This window comes from Homarus americanus, unplaced genomic scaffold (genome assembly GCF_018991925.1).
Source record: "Homarus americanus isolate GMGI-L3 unplaced genomic scaffold, GMGI_Hamer_2.0 scaffold45562, whole genome shotgun sequence".
Lineage (NCBI taxonomy): Eukaryota > Metazoa > Arthropoda > Malacostraca > Decapoda > Nephropidae > Homarus > Homarus americanus.
In genome coordinates, this window is record NW_024744839.1 from 1,609,929 (window position 1) to 1,626,199 (window position 16,271).

A 16,271-nucleotide genomic window follows, 5' to 3' on the forward strand; every position below is an offset into this window, starting at 1 on the left:
TATTTTTATTATTTTATTATTAATCTCTGCTATTAAAGTTTACCAAACATAAGTTCCACTAGGATATATTTTTTGTGAGAGTTTGGGAGTTACTGATGGTGCTGAGCGAGTGTTAAGCAATGCTCTCACCATGCCTGCTGTTGTATTTTTAAAGGTTCACATTTTATACTTCGCAAATAAGACGACCCTTAATTTTAGGGAAGTTTTTTAAGCTTCAAAGGTCGTTTATATCACTACTGTATATACAATAAGTCTGGTTGTCGACAACTGTTTCCAATGATATGACTGTTTTGTACTGTAAAGTGTTGTGTAAGTTAGTTCTGGTAAACACAGAATTTGCAGGAAAGTTGATTCAATGTGCTCGTGTGCCTTATGAATAGAGAAAAGACTGGGAGATAAGAGTGTAACTAGGAGCAGCATGTGGGAGGTAATGAAGGTGGGTGGCTCCCTCCCCCAGGATCCTTATAACATGTCTTTAATCAATTTCACCATAATTCCCATATCATTAGGTTTGTTTGGTGTCGGGTTGATATAACATTATCATAAAATTATAAATTCCCCCCCCCCCAAAAAAAAACTCCCACACTCAACCCCAGACGAGTCATTGCATCGTACAGTATTAAATTCCTGGTCTTTTGTTTACAAAGCACAAACACCCAGCTGATCATCCTGCCCTCCCTCACCATGTTAACAGTGCTCTCCATCTCTCATGCTTACCACACATTCAGTCTTCAGCACATAGTAAAAAATGCTGTATTGTATTTATCAGGACTTACTAAATAATGTTGTAATATGTTATGCATCTGTATAGTCTCTGGTTTATTCATAAATCAGTTGTCTAAGTGCACAAGTAGCCAAATCGGGCCATCATTTATCACTCAAAGGTAATAAATCTTGTTTTTAGGAATGTACCAAAGCAGCATCTCCATATCAAATACTGTACTGTACAATACATATGTTATAATGACCCATTCTGAAAGCTGTCTTTCCAGGAATGCATCCTGATTGAATACCTTCTGATACAGCTTATCCTTTTATTTTCAAGTCAAGTTACAAATTATATATATTGTATTTTTCTATTGGTATCCCTCGATATATGGATGGGTTAGACTAAAAAACATTTAAGTGAATTTTCGTATTTCGAATAACAGAACATATGGGGAAAATTGGGTTTGGTTCTCCAATGACAAAAATACCCCAATATCATAGCCCAAAACACAAAATCGTTCACAAGCAAGAAAAAACCTACCGGTACCTAACTAATGATAAACAGTACACAACTACTGTACCGTAATTTACTCCCAAAAACACTGAATACATTAATAAAATACTATCTAGATGAAAATATGCAGCTAAAATTTGAAGGAAAAGTTAAATCAAAGTTTAATACAGTCTCCAGCGGTAGCATTTGCGTACACGCTGGCCGCTTCAAGAAATGGCCATAGCAACGCAGCTCGGCTACCTCTGCCAATCCAACGCTTCCCCTCCCACTCTTGCACACAAAAAATGTTTATTCCCTTTTTGTTTTTGACCTAATGACAGTTATTTATTTTACATTATTTTGGCACATTATGTGTGTAGGATTGTGTATGAATATTTAAAAAAAAAAAAAAAAAAAAAAAAAAAATGAAATGAAGAAAGTTTATCTAAGTTTATCTATCAAAAACTGAGTTGAAAAATAATCATAACATAACTCCCATCCAACTCAATCTGCTAACTCTCACTGGTGCACAAAGAAATGTTTATTCCCCTTTATGTTTTTGACTTCATATTTATTTTTTCCACATTCAGTATGCAGGATTGTGTGTGCATGTAACAAAATAAAAAAAAGAATGAAGAAAGTTATGTTTATACAGTATACCTGAAATTATGAGTTGAAAAATAACCATTACATAACTCCTACCTCAGCCTGGTAGGTAGAGCACTAGGGGGTGGTATGCTGCCCCAGCTGACTCTCGGGGGTGCGTGACTTGAATTTTTGTCGAAACCCAAATTCATATGAGTGAGGGAAACTTCCATAATACAAAAAAAAAAGGTGATAATTTAGGAAATCCATATAAACTAATTTTCACATCTCAAACGTTCATATAGTGAGGGATACCTGTATTGAAGATGTTATATTAATTATGATGAGTCATACACCATAAGATGCTGATCATACAAAGATATAATACTGAATTATTAAATAAAATTCCACTATGAATTGAGTCACCTTCCTCCTGGAATTGTTGGTAAACACATGTGACATAGATGCTGTAATAAGCAGCCGTAAAATGCATATAAAACTAGGTCATATTGTTGGTGCTGTTTTTCTTATACTTGAAATTGATCTTATGGGAATATAATTTTAATAATTTATTCACCATAAAAAAGTTGTGCAAACAAATACATTTCAGATGTTCTCATAACAATCCTAAACCTTTACAGTACTCCTATCCAATGAGATACATATATACAATCTAAATTACTCACAATATAACTTAGACCAGGAACAAATAAGGAGCCATCTTACACCACTATACATATAATGTACTTCCTTTTTTATGCATTTTATATATGCTTTTCATTTAACTATGCATACAATTTCATAATATCTCAAATGAATGAATCCTAAATTCTGCTTTTAGATTCTGCTGAGCGAGACACATCATCAATCTTCTGAGTGAGTAATGCTGCATTTTGGTCCACCCACTTTAATGTGTCCATGTGAGCAGACAGAACACGAGCTACAGTATTTACTGGATCAGAGGCCTGCGACCCAGAGTTGTTTGTGTTCAAGTGCTCGATAATTTTGCACAAGTCGTCGGTCATTTGGCGTAGCTGAGAATCAAGATTCTGAAAAGATAAGCTAAGTTACTGAATCCAATCATGGAACAAAATACTAGAAGTTCATTATTGAAGACACAACCTTGAACTAAACAGGGACATAATGAAAAAAAAAAAAAAGTAAGCTTGCCAGTTTGGATCAAATTACAAACCTAAATGACTACTACATAAGCAATATTTCAACACTATAACAAGTTTGAAATCCATGACAGATAATGTTAGTGACAATTTTTCTTAAAAAAATTGAGACCTGGGATTTTTTTCTCAACTTCAGATTTCTGTGCACAGGATCTATGCAAACCCGGAACTGCTTGTATTAAGGTCTAAATTCTCCAAGTCTCACCTGGGCAATGTGGTGCATGTTTTCTCGTTGGCGATCTCCCTGATGTTGCGCGGGAGTAGTGGTAGCAGCAGCAGTCTCCAGAGGTTCAATCAATTGCTCTAATTCTTGTTGCTGTCCCTGAATAAAGTCCAATTCTGCCTGGAGTTTTGTCTGGTCAGTCTGTAAGTTGGTAAAAAAATATGAGTTCTTTGTTCTTTCACCAAGTGATAGTTGGAGTAAACTGTGTGGATATTTATGAACCTAAATGTTTAATATTGAACATGGGTTATTAATATAATTATATAAGAAGTTGGAGGAATTTTCTTGAAGAGAAGCTACAATGGCACTGTGTGTCACTGGTGAGACAGTACACATTGCTGCCAGGGGAAGAGAGCTCCCGGTAACACCACCTACTCAGTGACTTACAGCTGCACCAAAACCCAGCATCAAGCTGCCAAGAGTGTATGATTGACTAAGGAAAAATTAACTATCTTTCCACAAATGTTAAAAACCCAAGTGTAAAAACACCCAAGTGTTGAGCCTGGGTTAGAAATTACAGTAGGCTCGGTGTTCTTAGGTAGCTTGACTCGGAAATCCACCCACCCTCTGGAATTTTCCACCATGCAATACTACAATGCAGACCCCCACCTAACCTGGAATTTTGGTCATAATGAACAAGTCTTCCCCCAATTAGTCTGGATTAGAGGGAGTTTCTTGTATTCATTATTTCAACCAGACAATTATACGAAAGTCCATAAACACTCTTGTTAGTGAACACACAAAAAGTCAATTTCAGGATGTGTGCATTTACAATGATCCCTTATCCACATTCTACCTCATCAGATCTACTGTACTTTCAAAGAGTGATGTGTATTGAAGACCATACATAAAAATACCAGATCATTTCAGTTCTCGTATATTCCAGGTACTTACACATTTGCTTTGCCTTCCCCAACACCTATCTCAATGCCATACTTCTCATGTCTGTAAACTTTTGTCAATACAGTATAGCCACATCCCTGTCTTCAATCAAGCTCACTTATTTTGCATTCTACTTAATGTCCCCTTACTCACCCATTCCTTCCAAATATCTACCATAGGTTACACTGATAAACTTTGGGGTCACCTGTTCTTCACTACAGTACTGCTATTACAATATATGCTCCATCATCATACTGAAAAGGGGGAGGGGAGAGGAAGACACTACAGCTAGAAGAGCTTTAAATGACAGATGTACCACAATTATTCAACACACTGAAGACCATGAGTGGGAACTGAGAGCATTAAAGAAAAGATGTGAAACTGCTTAAGATTCAAGGGTGGTTGGAGCATAATTTATGCAACTGTTAAATAATTGAACATTACTGAATGCCTATACAAATCTAACCCATGAAAACTTATGGCATGATGCAGCAGCACTATATTTTGTGAAATTTTTTTATGTCCAAGTAGAATGAGGATACTGTAGTATACAGACTTAAACCTTAGCCAGCTGGCTTTCAAAATCCATTGGTATCTTCATTTTCTACACAAGCATATGAAAGATTTCAGAAATATATCTTATGGAAAAGTAGGTTACAAAGAAGAAATCTTAAGAAGTACAAATGATGGAAAACAAAGACCATATTCCTCTTACTTACCAATAAAGAGGATTAGACTGGGACTGTTAGATGTAAAGTTGATTGCACTGCACCTAAAACTAACCTTGACCTTGTTAAGGGTGTCCCGCAGTTGCTGGACCTGGTCATGACCTTGCTGGAGCAGCTGGTCCCAGGAATTAACATGGGCAGCTTGCCTCATCAACCTCTCCTCTTGTTCTCTTAATTCTGACACCCATTTATTGACCTTTTCTTCTAAACCTGCAACACTCAATGTGGGTGCAGTTCCAACAGCTGTTGTAGCACTTGCAGCACTGCTTGTGCTGGAAAGAAATATAACAAACTTAATGCAAGCACATACAACTCTTTCCACACTATTTGGTACATAAGACAAACAAGAAAACTTGAGAGAATACTGTACATCTAAATATGTGAGGTAAATGGAACAGAAAGCAGAGAAAAGACATAAGGAGATGTGAAAGTTAGAAAAGTATTGGACAGAGAAGATCAAGGTCTGCTGAGATGGTCTGGACATACAGTACCATTCTAAGAGAACGAGAGGTGAAATATTGGTAAAAATATGTCTAATTCAAAGGTGGATGGCAGGAAGGAAAGGGAAGGCCATGAAGTTGGCGGTAGAATATAATCAAGGATACACAACAAATGAGGAGAATGCAAATCTAGAAAGCAGAATGTGCATGAATAACCAGAGAACATATACAGTGGTCCCTCGGTTAACAAACGGTTTGATTAACGAAATTTCGGTTAACGAATTACCCCCCATAAGGATCTTCAATTCGGTTAACGAAATCCTTACGAAAATCACGTTTTGTTGTGAGCATCAGCTGATGGGTTACTCTGCCAATTCAGTAATCTGTTTTATGTTTACATTCGTTTCCAGTGGAGTAAATATCAAGAAAGTTGTGCTCTTTAATATTTTTGCATTTTTTATATTAAAATTATTAGTCATTTTAATGTTTATTTAACATATTGATAATATATGCAGAACAGGGAACTAGTTTTTTGTGCGCCCATCAGCCGCTTGACTCAGCCACTAGGCGTCAGCTGGACTTTGTTGACAGTGGAGTGAACATCTATTTTGTTGGTGTCTTGAATATTTTTGCATTTTTACATTGAAATTATTGGTCATTCTGAAATTTAGTTAACATATTGATAATATATAGCACAGTGCAGTGTTCATTTAAATAAAATAATCTTGAGTTACACCTAGTGAACTTAAAATTTTAGTGATGAAATGACAGCATCAAGAATGGGTCCCCTGAAAGGTGATTTCTCCTCCATCCCCACTTCCTTCTCTTCTCCCTTCTCCTCCACCCCACTTCTAATTCCCATCATCATCATCATCAACCAGGAACCTTCTACATACATACTTTAAAGTAAGTGTACTTTACTGAATTTTCTTTTACTTTGTATGAACTTTTCGGTGAGCTGGAACCAATTACCCAATATCCCATTGAAACAATGGATTTGGTTAACGAAATTTTCGGTTAACGAACGACTCTCTGGAACGAATTGTGTTCGTTAACCGAGGGACCACTGTAGATGAATGTCTTTTTTTTCCAAGATGGATGTGCTTCTGAGGGAGGATGCCTAGTTGTGTGAAGTGCGAGAGGCAAACTAGATACAAAGGGCCTTGTTCTGGATAGAGAATACCAAAGCAGAATACATGTGTTACAGCATTAAGAATGACTGACTAATGGCAAATGATGAGAAAGTTTGCATTTGTTCTTGATTCTGGCCATCTTATGAGTTTTTTTAAGTATTGACTTTTAAAATACTATTTACTGTTTCAGCCTGGACTAAACAATTCAAATATAAAGTCCATGGGTTGAAAATCAAACCCTTAAACATTTTAGTGGTTGGGATTACAGTAAAAAGCCCAAGTACCAGACTAATTACGCCACAGTGAAGTTGTTAATCAGGCAGAATCCATTATTCAGACGTCCATATCAGCACAACTGTTCAAAACAACAGCCAGCATATAGCATTACACTAACACAGATTGGTTTATTTAAGCTCATAATAAATTAGTCCAAGTAAAATAATCATACAGGGTACTTATGACACTTTCAGTAAATTCAGTTGTTTTTTATTTAGTGTTAATAGATGTAGGTAGGGTTCACGATTATAGAAGCTTTTAGAGCCACATAGAAGATTTGTGAAGGTTACCGAGTCCTGGCGTACTTTCCAGGAGGGTTTCCTAAGGCATGAAATATGAAAGAATAATGCTGAAACCTCCTTTATTGGTGAGGTTAGAGGCCAACTGTCTCTCATAATATACAGAGTTCCTACAGGGTCCTCAAGTCCTTGGACAGGGCCCTCTAATGTCAGCCAAGGTTAGTCATAATCCATTTGGGAATGTCAATCACCCTTCAGTTCCCTGCACCAACCTTTTTCAGAATGATAGTTCTCACACTTCCCCCTTTCTCAACCTTAACCATCCACACATCTTATTCTAATGTCACTTTCTCCAATGGCCCTCTTTAGTCATTATCCTCCCCCCCCCCTCCTATCATTCTCTATTACATTCCTCATCCACTCCTCAATTATTTCCATCCTGTTCCTCAATTCCTACTTTCAGATCATCTTCTCTTCTAACGTTATGTTCCTTACTCAACCTCCTTTTCTCACACCCTATTCCTCATTCATGTTCCTCATTTTCTACCTTCTTTAAATTGACCCTCTCCTTTCATCTTCATTCTCATCCAGCCTTACAATGGTAGAACACAAAATGAAATTTAATGTCAAATCACCTGGTTGCAGTTGTGAGGGTCGCAAGTGCAGTTGTAGCAGCAACTGGCAGGGAAATGGTAGGTGCTATTGTACCACCTGCAGGTGTTGGACCTGTGGATAACATCAGTAGTTTTAAAATGGAATTGAATAAGTACCATAAACTGATCAACAATTTACAAAATAAAATTTGAGTTTTGTAAAATTTTAATGTATCTGAACAGCAAAATATCAGCAACACCAAGTTGATCGAGAATTAATAAAATGGCTCTGGGGTTATAAAAGCCTACTCTCAACAATAACAAGTTGATCAAAAACTTACAAAAAAGAATATAAAGATGACCTGGGGTTCACAAAGAAGAACTTGAATTTGCAGACTTTGGATGTAAAGGAAAGAAGTAAATCAGAATTGACAGAAATAATATGCTCGGGAACAATGAGGTGAATACCGTACAAAGAATAAAAAACAAATGTGTAAATGTTAAGAGGACAGATGGTTGACCTGGTATACTAAGATTACACACTGTCCTAGACATATCCAGCAACTGCTACAACAAATTTTCCACATTTTCATTTATTAAGCATCGTTGTGGAGATTTTTAGCAACTGCTCCAAGGCGGTGTTGGCCTCTAACCCCACAGTGCCAAGTCAAGACGTCCATTACCATCCTTTAAATACCACAACTCACCTAACAAACTTGCTGCAGTAGTGGCAAGAGTCTGTGCTGCTGGCGTTACAATTGTTGTTGATGCAGAAGAAATATTACTGAACAATCCACCAGTGGCAGGCACAGGCAGGGAAGTAGAGATAATCGGAGGAGCACCCAAAGCTTGTCCTATCAGTGGAAGTAAATTAAAGACAGTTTTTAAGTCTTCAACTGACGTAAGTAAATACAGGGTAGATCAAATTTAATAATATCAGGAAATGCCTTGAAATACTCTGGTCAAGAATCAAACCCATGACCCTTCCCTTGTGAACTGAAGAACATTACTGCACTACCATTGTACTTATAAAAATACCCAATTCACTTTATATACTGAAAGCTATTTAAACATCAAGACTTATGAGTTTCATTCCCATTCCCATTAACTCTTTCATACAAAATTCTTCAGTGAACGTTATTATCAATGACTGACACAGCCTCTGGTTGCACATGGACATACAGTAGTGAAGAAATGGATACCAATTGGCCACATTGGAACAAATAATACAACTAGAGGACAGATAAATGACAATTTATGAAAGGGTTGTGTTCCTGAAATAAACTTTCATAATTAGAATAAATAAAAAATCAAAGCATATTGTCCAAATCAACTTTGGGATATACGATCCTATGAAAAAAATTCTCCACAAAAACAAAAACAAATTTTTAAGGAAAAACAATCCTTATTACTTTCAAAACGTTCTCAATTTCTGGTTCCCTTTTCTGCACAACAAAAGTACTGTGCTCCGTTATTGATAGCCGTCCTTCCCGCATCTCCCACCAGCCGACGTCTTTCATTCCATCATTCCCCACCCATTGTGGTAAGCCCCGACTGCCTTCCCTTAAGGCAATTGCTCCCGCCATTCAGTTCGTTTTGTTTGAATTCACAGCTGAGGGATGAGGGTGGTAGTGTTTCCAAGTTAGGCTCATCATTGTACAGGTACAGGTATCTACTTTACGTGATTATCCATTTTACGGAAGCCTCCTCGTCCCAAACTATTCAGCTGACAGATACTGTACTCCAGCTTGACAACATTATTATTATTATATCAATTTTTTATATAATTATCATCACCATTTTACACACTTGTGTGGATTAGCCATGATTACCTAATAGCATGGTGTCTTTAGACAAATTTGAAGCAAGTTTTACAGCTGGATGCCCTTCCTATCACCAACTCAATTTTACAAAGTGGGAACTGGGCATTATATGTAGGACTTCCAAGCAACCTCTTGCCAAGTGAGGCAGGGTCTCTACTCCCTGATACCTTAGACTAGAGTTAAGAATACAGAATTATGCATGGCAGATTATTCTCAGAATGCAAGGTATTGGCTTTACCTAATACTGAAGTAGTGGGAGCTAGAGTGGTCGTCTGAGTCTGAGTCGGGAAAAGTGAAGACAATCCAGTGGGTGCTACAGGTGCAATGGTGGTGGTAGCTGCTCCCAGAATTGTATTGCCTGCACCAATAAAAGAAAAGTTAACGAATAAAGCAGGAATAAAGGGTTACTCCAGATATCCCCATTAACCAAATACAGGACAGGCAAGTCACGTACCGTTAAAGAGACTGGTGTGACAGCCTGAGTTCCCAAAACCCCTGACATGTACAGATAAAGTTGGAATGGGGTTACTTAACTCCCCCCACCCCCCCCTCACCTCCCCCAATGAAAATGGGCTTAACTACCAAAAGGATGATACAACTGCACCTAACTGGAGGAGGGGAAAAGCCCCAATTTATATTGCCAAACAAAATGGACATTTGTTGCATAACCCAGGTATTGTAATGACTAGAATCAAAACCAAACTATCTGTATTTTAAAATGGCAAAACTATCCAAAATTACATTTTCATGAAAAAAATTATTATAGGAGAGTAAAGCTACTGAATGGAACCCAAAAATTAACACAAAGCTAAAAATTGCCATAACATAGGGGCAAAAAAAAAAAAAAAATACAGTTGTGTATAACAAACAAAACACTGGTCAAAACTTTTTGGGGGATATTGTTGATGGATGTTATTAAATTCTATGCAGTGTATAAGTAATTTTGAATTTTAGAATTTTCATTAGAAATTCTTAACCTAATCCTACACAGCAGCACCCTAACACAGGGCTTAAGGGTTAACCCTTATGAGTACAGTACAGGAGTGTTGCCCTCATGAGACTTACCCGTTGAAGGTGTTACAGTTGGGAATGTATTAAGAGTGGGAGCTGATGTCTTAGCCACCTCAGTTGTTACTGTTCCCAATGGTTTATGTTGAAAACTAAATGGTGAAGCAGTGGATCCTCCCAGAGATAAGTTTGTAGCTGGTGCAGGAGTGGAACCAGTAAGAGAAAATCCACCAGTAACAGCCGAGGAGGTTGGTGGCGCAGTGAAATTAAAGGTGCTTCCTACTGCAGTCGGGGGAGCTGTACTGGCAACAGACCCAAGGACACTACTCGGTGCACTAATGGCTGGAGGACCAGTAAAACTAAACCCTCCGCTAGATGTTCCAAAGCCAGCAGTGTTGGTGCCAAAGCTGAACGGAGTTGTACTAGAAGTAGGCTGTGACGCAGCAGGGGGAGCAAAACTGTAGCTCGTTGTGCCAGCAGCAGTAGATGTGGTTGCAGAACCAAAGTTGAAACCACTACTGGCAGCTGCTGTTGTTGTCGTTGGAAAACTGAAGCCGCCAGTAACACCACCTATAATCAATAAGCAGTCTTATAGTTAAAAAAAAAAAAAAAATTCCAATTAACTTAGTTTTCATGACATGACTTAATCTAACTAAAGTAATCATTAAAAGCTACAAATAAGGTACACTTCAACTGTCCCCGGGCCCCCATATCACAGAGTACTTAGTAGATGTGCATTGTGCATAATACAAAACTCAAGATACATAATGAAAACCATTTGTCATCAGTCATACTCCAATACCATCACTGTTTTTCTTACTACAAGAGGTACCCATCCTCATGTGTGGTGAAAGATACACAAGTTTGGTCCAGACACTATTTTCCACGAGAATCCTATGACATTGGCCTTTGACCTTTTAACCCCAAGTCAACAGGATTTATCCTGTATACACAAGTAACACTTGTACTTACTAATTAGGTTTATATTCTTCAAACTGTTCTTGCAATATGCTACAGAACTTGGATCCCCCTGACCGTCCACTTGGCAAAAGGATACCATAATAACCCTGATGGGGTACAATTTAACTTTTATTACACTACAAACAGTTGAAGTAACAACAGTAGGAAATGTGTTTCTCTCTGTGCTGAATAAAATTGCCTGGCATTAGCCAAATAAAATCTAAAACTGGCATCCCATAGTGAAGAGTTAGTGGAAATAGTCTACTAACCCCTTGTGCATGGGGTCCTCTCTCTTTCTCAGAGCTGAAAAAATCATCTAACGTAAGCCAAGTAGAATATTAAAAGTGACGTCCCTGTAGTGAAGGGGTTAAGAGTACAGTATCACACATCTTCGGGGAGAAAGAACGTAAACAAGGAGGACATAGTAGTGTACAATGAAGCTATCACATACAGGATGATTTTTCTTACTTAATAACCCGAACCCTTACACTAAAAACTAATGTATTGTAATGTAGCCTAATGTTACAGAAAGATGTGACACGATGCTGAGAGTTATCAAGTATCATTGACAAACATGTGACCTGTCAGTGGCGTTTAATGGTTTTCACTGTCACGCCGTGGTGCCATGTTGTGTTGTGAGCGCCATGGGTTGACCGAGTAAAAACTGTTAAACACCACTAACGGACAATGCACACACAATAAACCACCAAGAATTAAGACCCAAATGAAAAGTTTAGTTTCAATTGCACGGAAAGATGAGCATTAAACTGACAAATTTATTAGATCATACAATACCAACTCCAATACTATGCTGTACATAAGTAAAATCCATTATTAATCAAATTCAAATACATACAGTATCACAGTCTTGGTACTGTGCCACTTACTTCCTGTAAAGTTGAAAGACATCCTGTGTGATGAAGCTCCCAAACTGTAGCAAGAAAAAATGTGTATTAAAATTTTGTCCAATATTATATTATAATGTGAACATAAAAAATTCAAGAAGAAAGGTCAGACACACAAGGTCACTGATTGCTCAAAATGTAATCCCACCTGTGAACTTACCTACTAAAATACAGTACTGTACTGTATAGTATACTGTATTTTACAGTTACAGCATTCCCAAAAATTTAATGAAAATTCATTTTTAAAGACAGGATTCATTATGCTTACAAAATGTACATCTATAGACAAACATCCAGGCATCTGAAACATTTTCATCAGTCTCCATATTTCATGTCAAGATACAGTACAGTATAGTAAATATTGCAAAAATAAAGATGTTGTAAAGTTAGCAGCCACTTGTTCAGTACAAGCCCAATTCTGTATTGATACAGTAGACTATTCATATGGCAGAGCTTACAAACAGTACTAAAACTCTTGGCAGTAGTTACTGATATGGGCCCACTGCCTAAAGGTGATGGCCACTTTCATATGGTTCTGTGCACTCTTAAGCAAATACCTACCGTACGATACATTACATTAAATCTGAGTCTGTTTATCTTCTTGACCATTATGGACTTTGAATCTTGGAAATGAGTTTTGACAGTACAGTATAAGTGGCAAAAATTATACAAAAAATAACTAAATAAATAAAAAAACATTCTTACACATACCAATCTCAAACAAACAACCCTAAACTTTCATAACTTGGGAAAAAGGTTAAGAATCGGTTTTGAGTTTGTGTTCTTTTTTGTATTGGTAAAATTATCGGTTCGGTCATTCACCTATTTGGAAGTAGGTCAGAATCGTTCAAAACACATTAAAAAAAAAACATTGGAAAAACATAATTTCACCCTAACCTAACCTCTCTCTCGGACGGTGATAACTTAAAATCCAAAAATTCGCTGGACTGAAACAAAAATAATACCTTTGCATTTTGCCCCAGAGTTTCCTTCTACTTCAAAACCCAGTAAATTCTCTAGGACTTTAAAAATTAAGTAACTACATTATTATTCATTTGCTACAAAAGTCCGTACTGTAAAATGAAAGTTACTCAAAATGAGATACGTATATCTATGGCATGTGTTAAAAATCCCAGATTCCATGGCTGTACAAAACTGAATACCAGTATTTTAGGTTAGGTTAGGTTAGGTTAGGTTAAGTTAAATGAATCATAACTATAAAATAAGCAATACTACACACCTAGCACTTGATGAACGTTAACAGTTACCAACGGATGCAAATAAAATCACCAGAAATATTGGTGCAATTTCATGTTACTTCTATTACAGATGTTACTTCTATTACAGTGTTCACCACCTTTACCCTTCTTTGTTCTTCACCTAATGCTGTTCTATGTTATTTCTTACTAGTTTCATATATACAGTATACTACATATTGGTACAGGTAAACACTATGACGCCAGTAACACAAGCGGTTTCCTTAATTACCACAAACTTACAAACATACAACACTATAACTATTTATCAGAGTTAATGGTTGGTTCATAAGGTAAATGTTAATCTCAATAAGGAGAAGATATATCACTAAACTATGATAAACATGAAGGAAATAACATGAACAACACTCACCTCGCCTGACGTCTCAACCTTTAAACCAACAACACACAATGTTATAACCAGGTTACACATTAAGGAAAATTATTCCAATATAGTTTCTATATTTCAGAAGATAAGTAATATAACAAAATTTAATTAAAAATATTATATAAATTCAAACTGTACATAAAAATAAATATATAAAGATTATAATATAGCTAATTTTTAATAACTCCTTTTAATGTCTCCACTATGTAGCCCCCTTGTGGGAGGTAAGCGAGGGACCCGCGGTGTTTGAACCTTCTCTCTTGCCGGAATATTAAACAGATGACATAATCACTCACCAGGTCTCAATAATAAGTGTTCCTCGCACCAGGGCTATTTTGACGCAAAATATGTCAGTATAAGGTACAGAATGTGGGAAGATTTCCTTTAAATCAAACTGTGTTGCCCCCTCCCCCCCCAATAAAAAATAATAAAAATCAGCTAATAATTATAAAAAGTACAAGTAAAAACGTTAACAAGAGTTCACAACTCTTGTGTTGATTACGTGATGCATTTTATGATACACATCTTAAATCAATGGCGCCACATAATTACTCTTATTACAGTTAGTGTCTTTGGGATCTAATTCTTAATTCCTTCTCTTTAGTGACATTCTCGTGCTTACATGAACAGTACCTGTACTTTCTAATGCCTCCAAAATTCTAACTAAAATTGCCTTGCATTAGCCAAATAAAATATTCTAAATAGTAATTTTCGGATCCTTGTGGTGAAAAATACAAATAAACTATTCAAACTTTATCATACACATACCTAGATGGTCCATCCCTCCTAAAGCTCTTCAATAATGTGGTGCTTGGAGTATACAGTACTGATATCCCATCTGGTCACAGAGGTATCCTAAAGACTGCTAGTGCCAGTTGATTGAAAACGTTTCCATGAGAGGGCCACCAAACTGGTGCCTACACTCAGGCACCTCATGTACAGTACCAAGACAGATTGTAATGCCTCCAATTGTCTGGTTAATATAGGGGTGATTTAATGGAAGTTTATAAAGACATCATAGGGCATACAGGCATGGAAGCCTTACCTCCAGAAAGACTTAACATTCCTAAAATAACGGATGCAACACCAACCACCCAAGCAGTTAACAAGCCGATCAGGGGCAAAGCGAAATTAAGTGAAGTAAATTACAGTACTTTATAACATCAACATGCAGGGTGAAAAAAGAACCCTCAGGCTCATATAGTCAGAGTAAAATATAATTTTGTCAGGTTTGTGGTCACAAATATATTGATCTATAGCAGTATCATGAGTCACCTCAACCCCACATAAAGATCACAATAGAAATAATACAGTATCTTAATACCCTTCTTGGAGCTGCTGCAAAGGTCAAGGCAAATTATCCCATAGCTAAATATTTCCATTGTACAGCTCGCGGCTAATGAACCGATCAGTGGTGATGAGGATAAAAGGAAAGTAAAAAGTAAAAGGAAATAAGCTGCTTGTGTTAAGTACAGTACATTACCTGCAAGATAGTATGAGCACAATGAATGCCTTGGGAGTACTGTACATGCAAAAATTTTCAGCTTCTCACCAAAATACCAAAGCCTCCTTGGAGAAACTGCTTGAAGTAATTGCTGGACATCTATATCATGAGGAAGATAAGCACAACTAACACTACTGAAGGCTTCCAGGACCTAACAGAACTACTCTTGGACACCTTGTATTTTCTAGGGAGGAATTATGACTGCTTCCATTTGTGCCACCAGGGATTGTAAAACCTTACAATCTTCCCCATCTTATGCATTACCCTACTCATACAGTATGAGTGCCTAAGAAAAGCCTCTAAATGTAATTAATAGCTAAGCTGTGGCTTTTGTCTCTTTAGTTACATAATGGGTAAAAAAAGATTTTTTTATATTTTTTATATTCTATTAATACATCCTTGTAGGCTTCAATTAAGCCTAGTATCACAAACACTGGTCATTAACAGCTGAGCTACAGCCCAAAACAAGGAAACAAACTTGAGTGTCCATAGGATCACTTAACACAAACAAAAGAACATTTGAGTGTCTTATAGGGGAATTCATCAACTTATTTGTACTTCCTCCCAGGCTTCAACAATGCTTCAAACTCAAGACTGACATTAATGTCCCAGTTCTTGGATCACACCACAAATACTGTACAGTATATTAAAAATTCTTCCATCCCAAATGTTGCAGTAATACAGCTATTCCTCAATGTACAAAGGGGATATATTATGTAAAAAAATAAAAATAAAAATAAAAACACAAATTTTGTAAATTGGAAAGAATTTTCTCATCAATTTAAAGAGAAAAATTAGGGATGCATTGTGGGCAGTCTTCCCAACCCTTCTAACCTAAAGACAATTACCTGTACTGTAACTCCCATTTAACAAAATATAGTAATACAGGGTAATAAAGATAAAAATTTCTGTACAAATAAAAATAATTCATGTGCTGGGGGTAAAATAT

The 16,271-nt window shown here is 36.8% G+C and overlaps 1 protein-coding gene across 1 annotated transcript; it reads right to left on the reverse strand.

Annotated features, from left to right (window-relative positions):
* Positions 1-13,859, reverse strand: LOC121878137 (nuclear pore glycoprotein p62-like). The gene is made up of 9 exons (XM_042384150.1): positions 13,804-13,859; positions 12,157-12,200; positions 10,367-10,879; positions 9,540-9,659; positions 8,186-8,332; positions 7,521-7,611; positions 4,853-5,069; positions 3,170-3,328; positions 1-2,835 (listed from the first exon to the last, which is right to left on the reverse strand). The coding sequence occupies exons 2-9, from the start codon at positions 12,176-12,178 to the stop codon at positions 2,611-2,613; spliced, it is 1,494 nt and encodes a 497-aa protein (XP_042240084.1). The 5' UTR covers positions 12,179-12,200; positions 13,804-13,859; the 3' UTR covers positions 1-2,610.
* Between the last annotated feature and the right edge of the window lie 2,412 nt (positions 13,860-16,271).

Bases quoted from the DNA above. Each gene is read 5' to 3' on its own strand.
- LOC121878137 (XM_042384150.1), bottom strand. From the start codon at position 12,178: ATGTCTTTCAACTTTACAGGAA. The intron at 8,333-9,539 runs GTAAAGCCAATA...TTCCACTGATAG, and splicing joins TCCCACTACTTCAGTATTAG to GACAAGCTTTGGGTGCTCCT. The intron at 7,612-8,185 runs GTGAGTTGTGGT...TGTTATCCACAG, and splicing joins TACTGCAGCAAGTTTGTTAG to GTCCAACACCTGCAGGTGGT.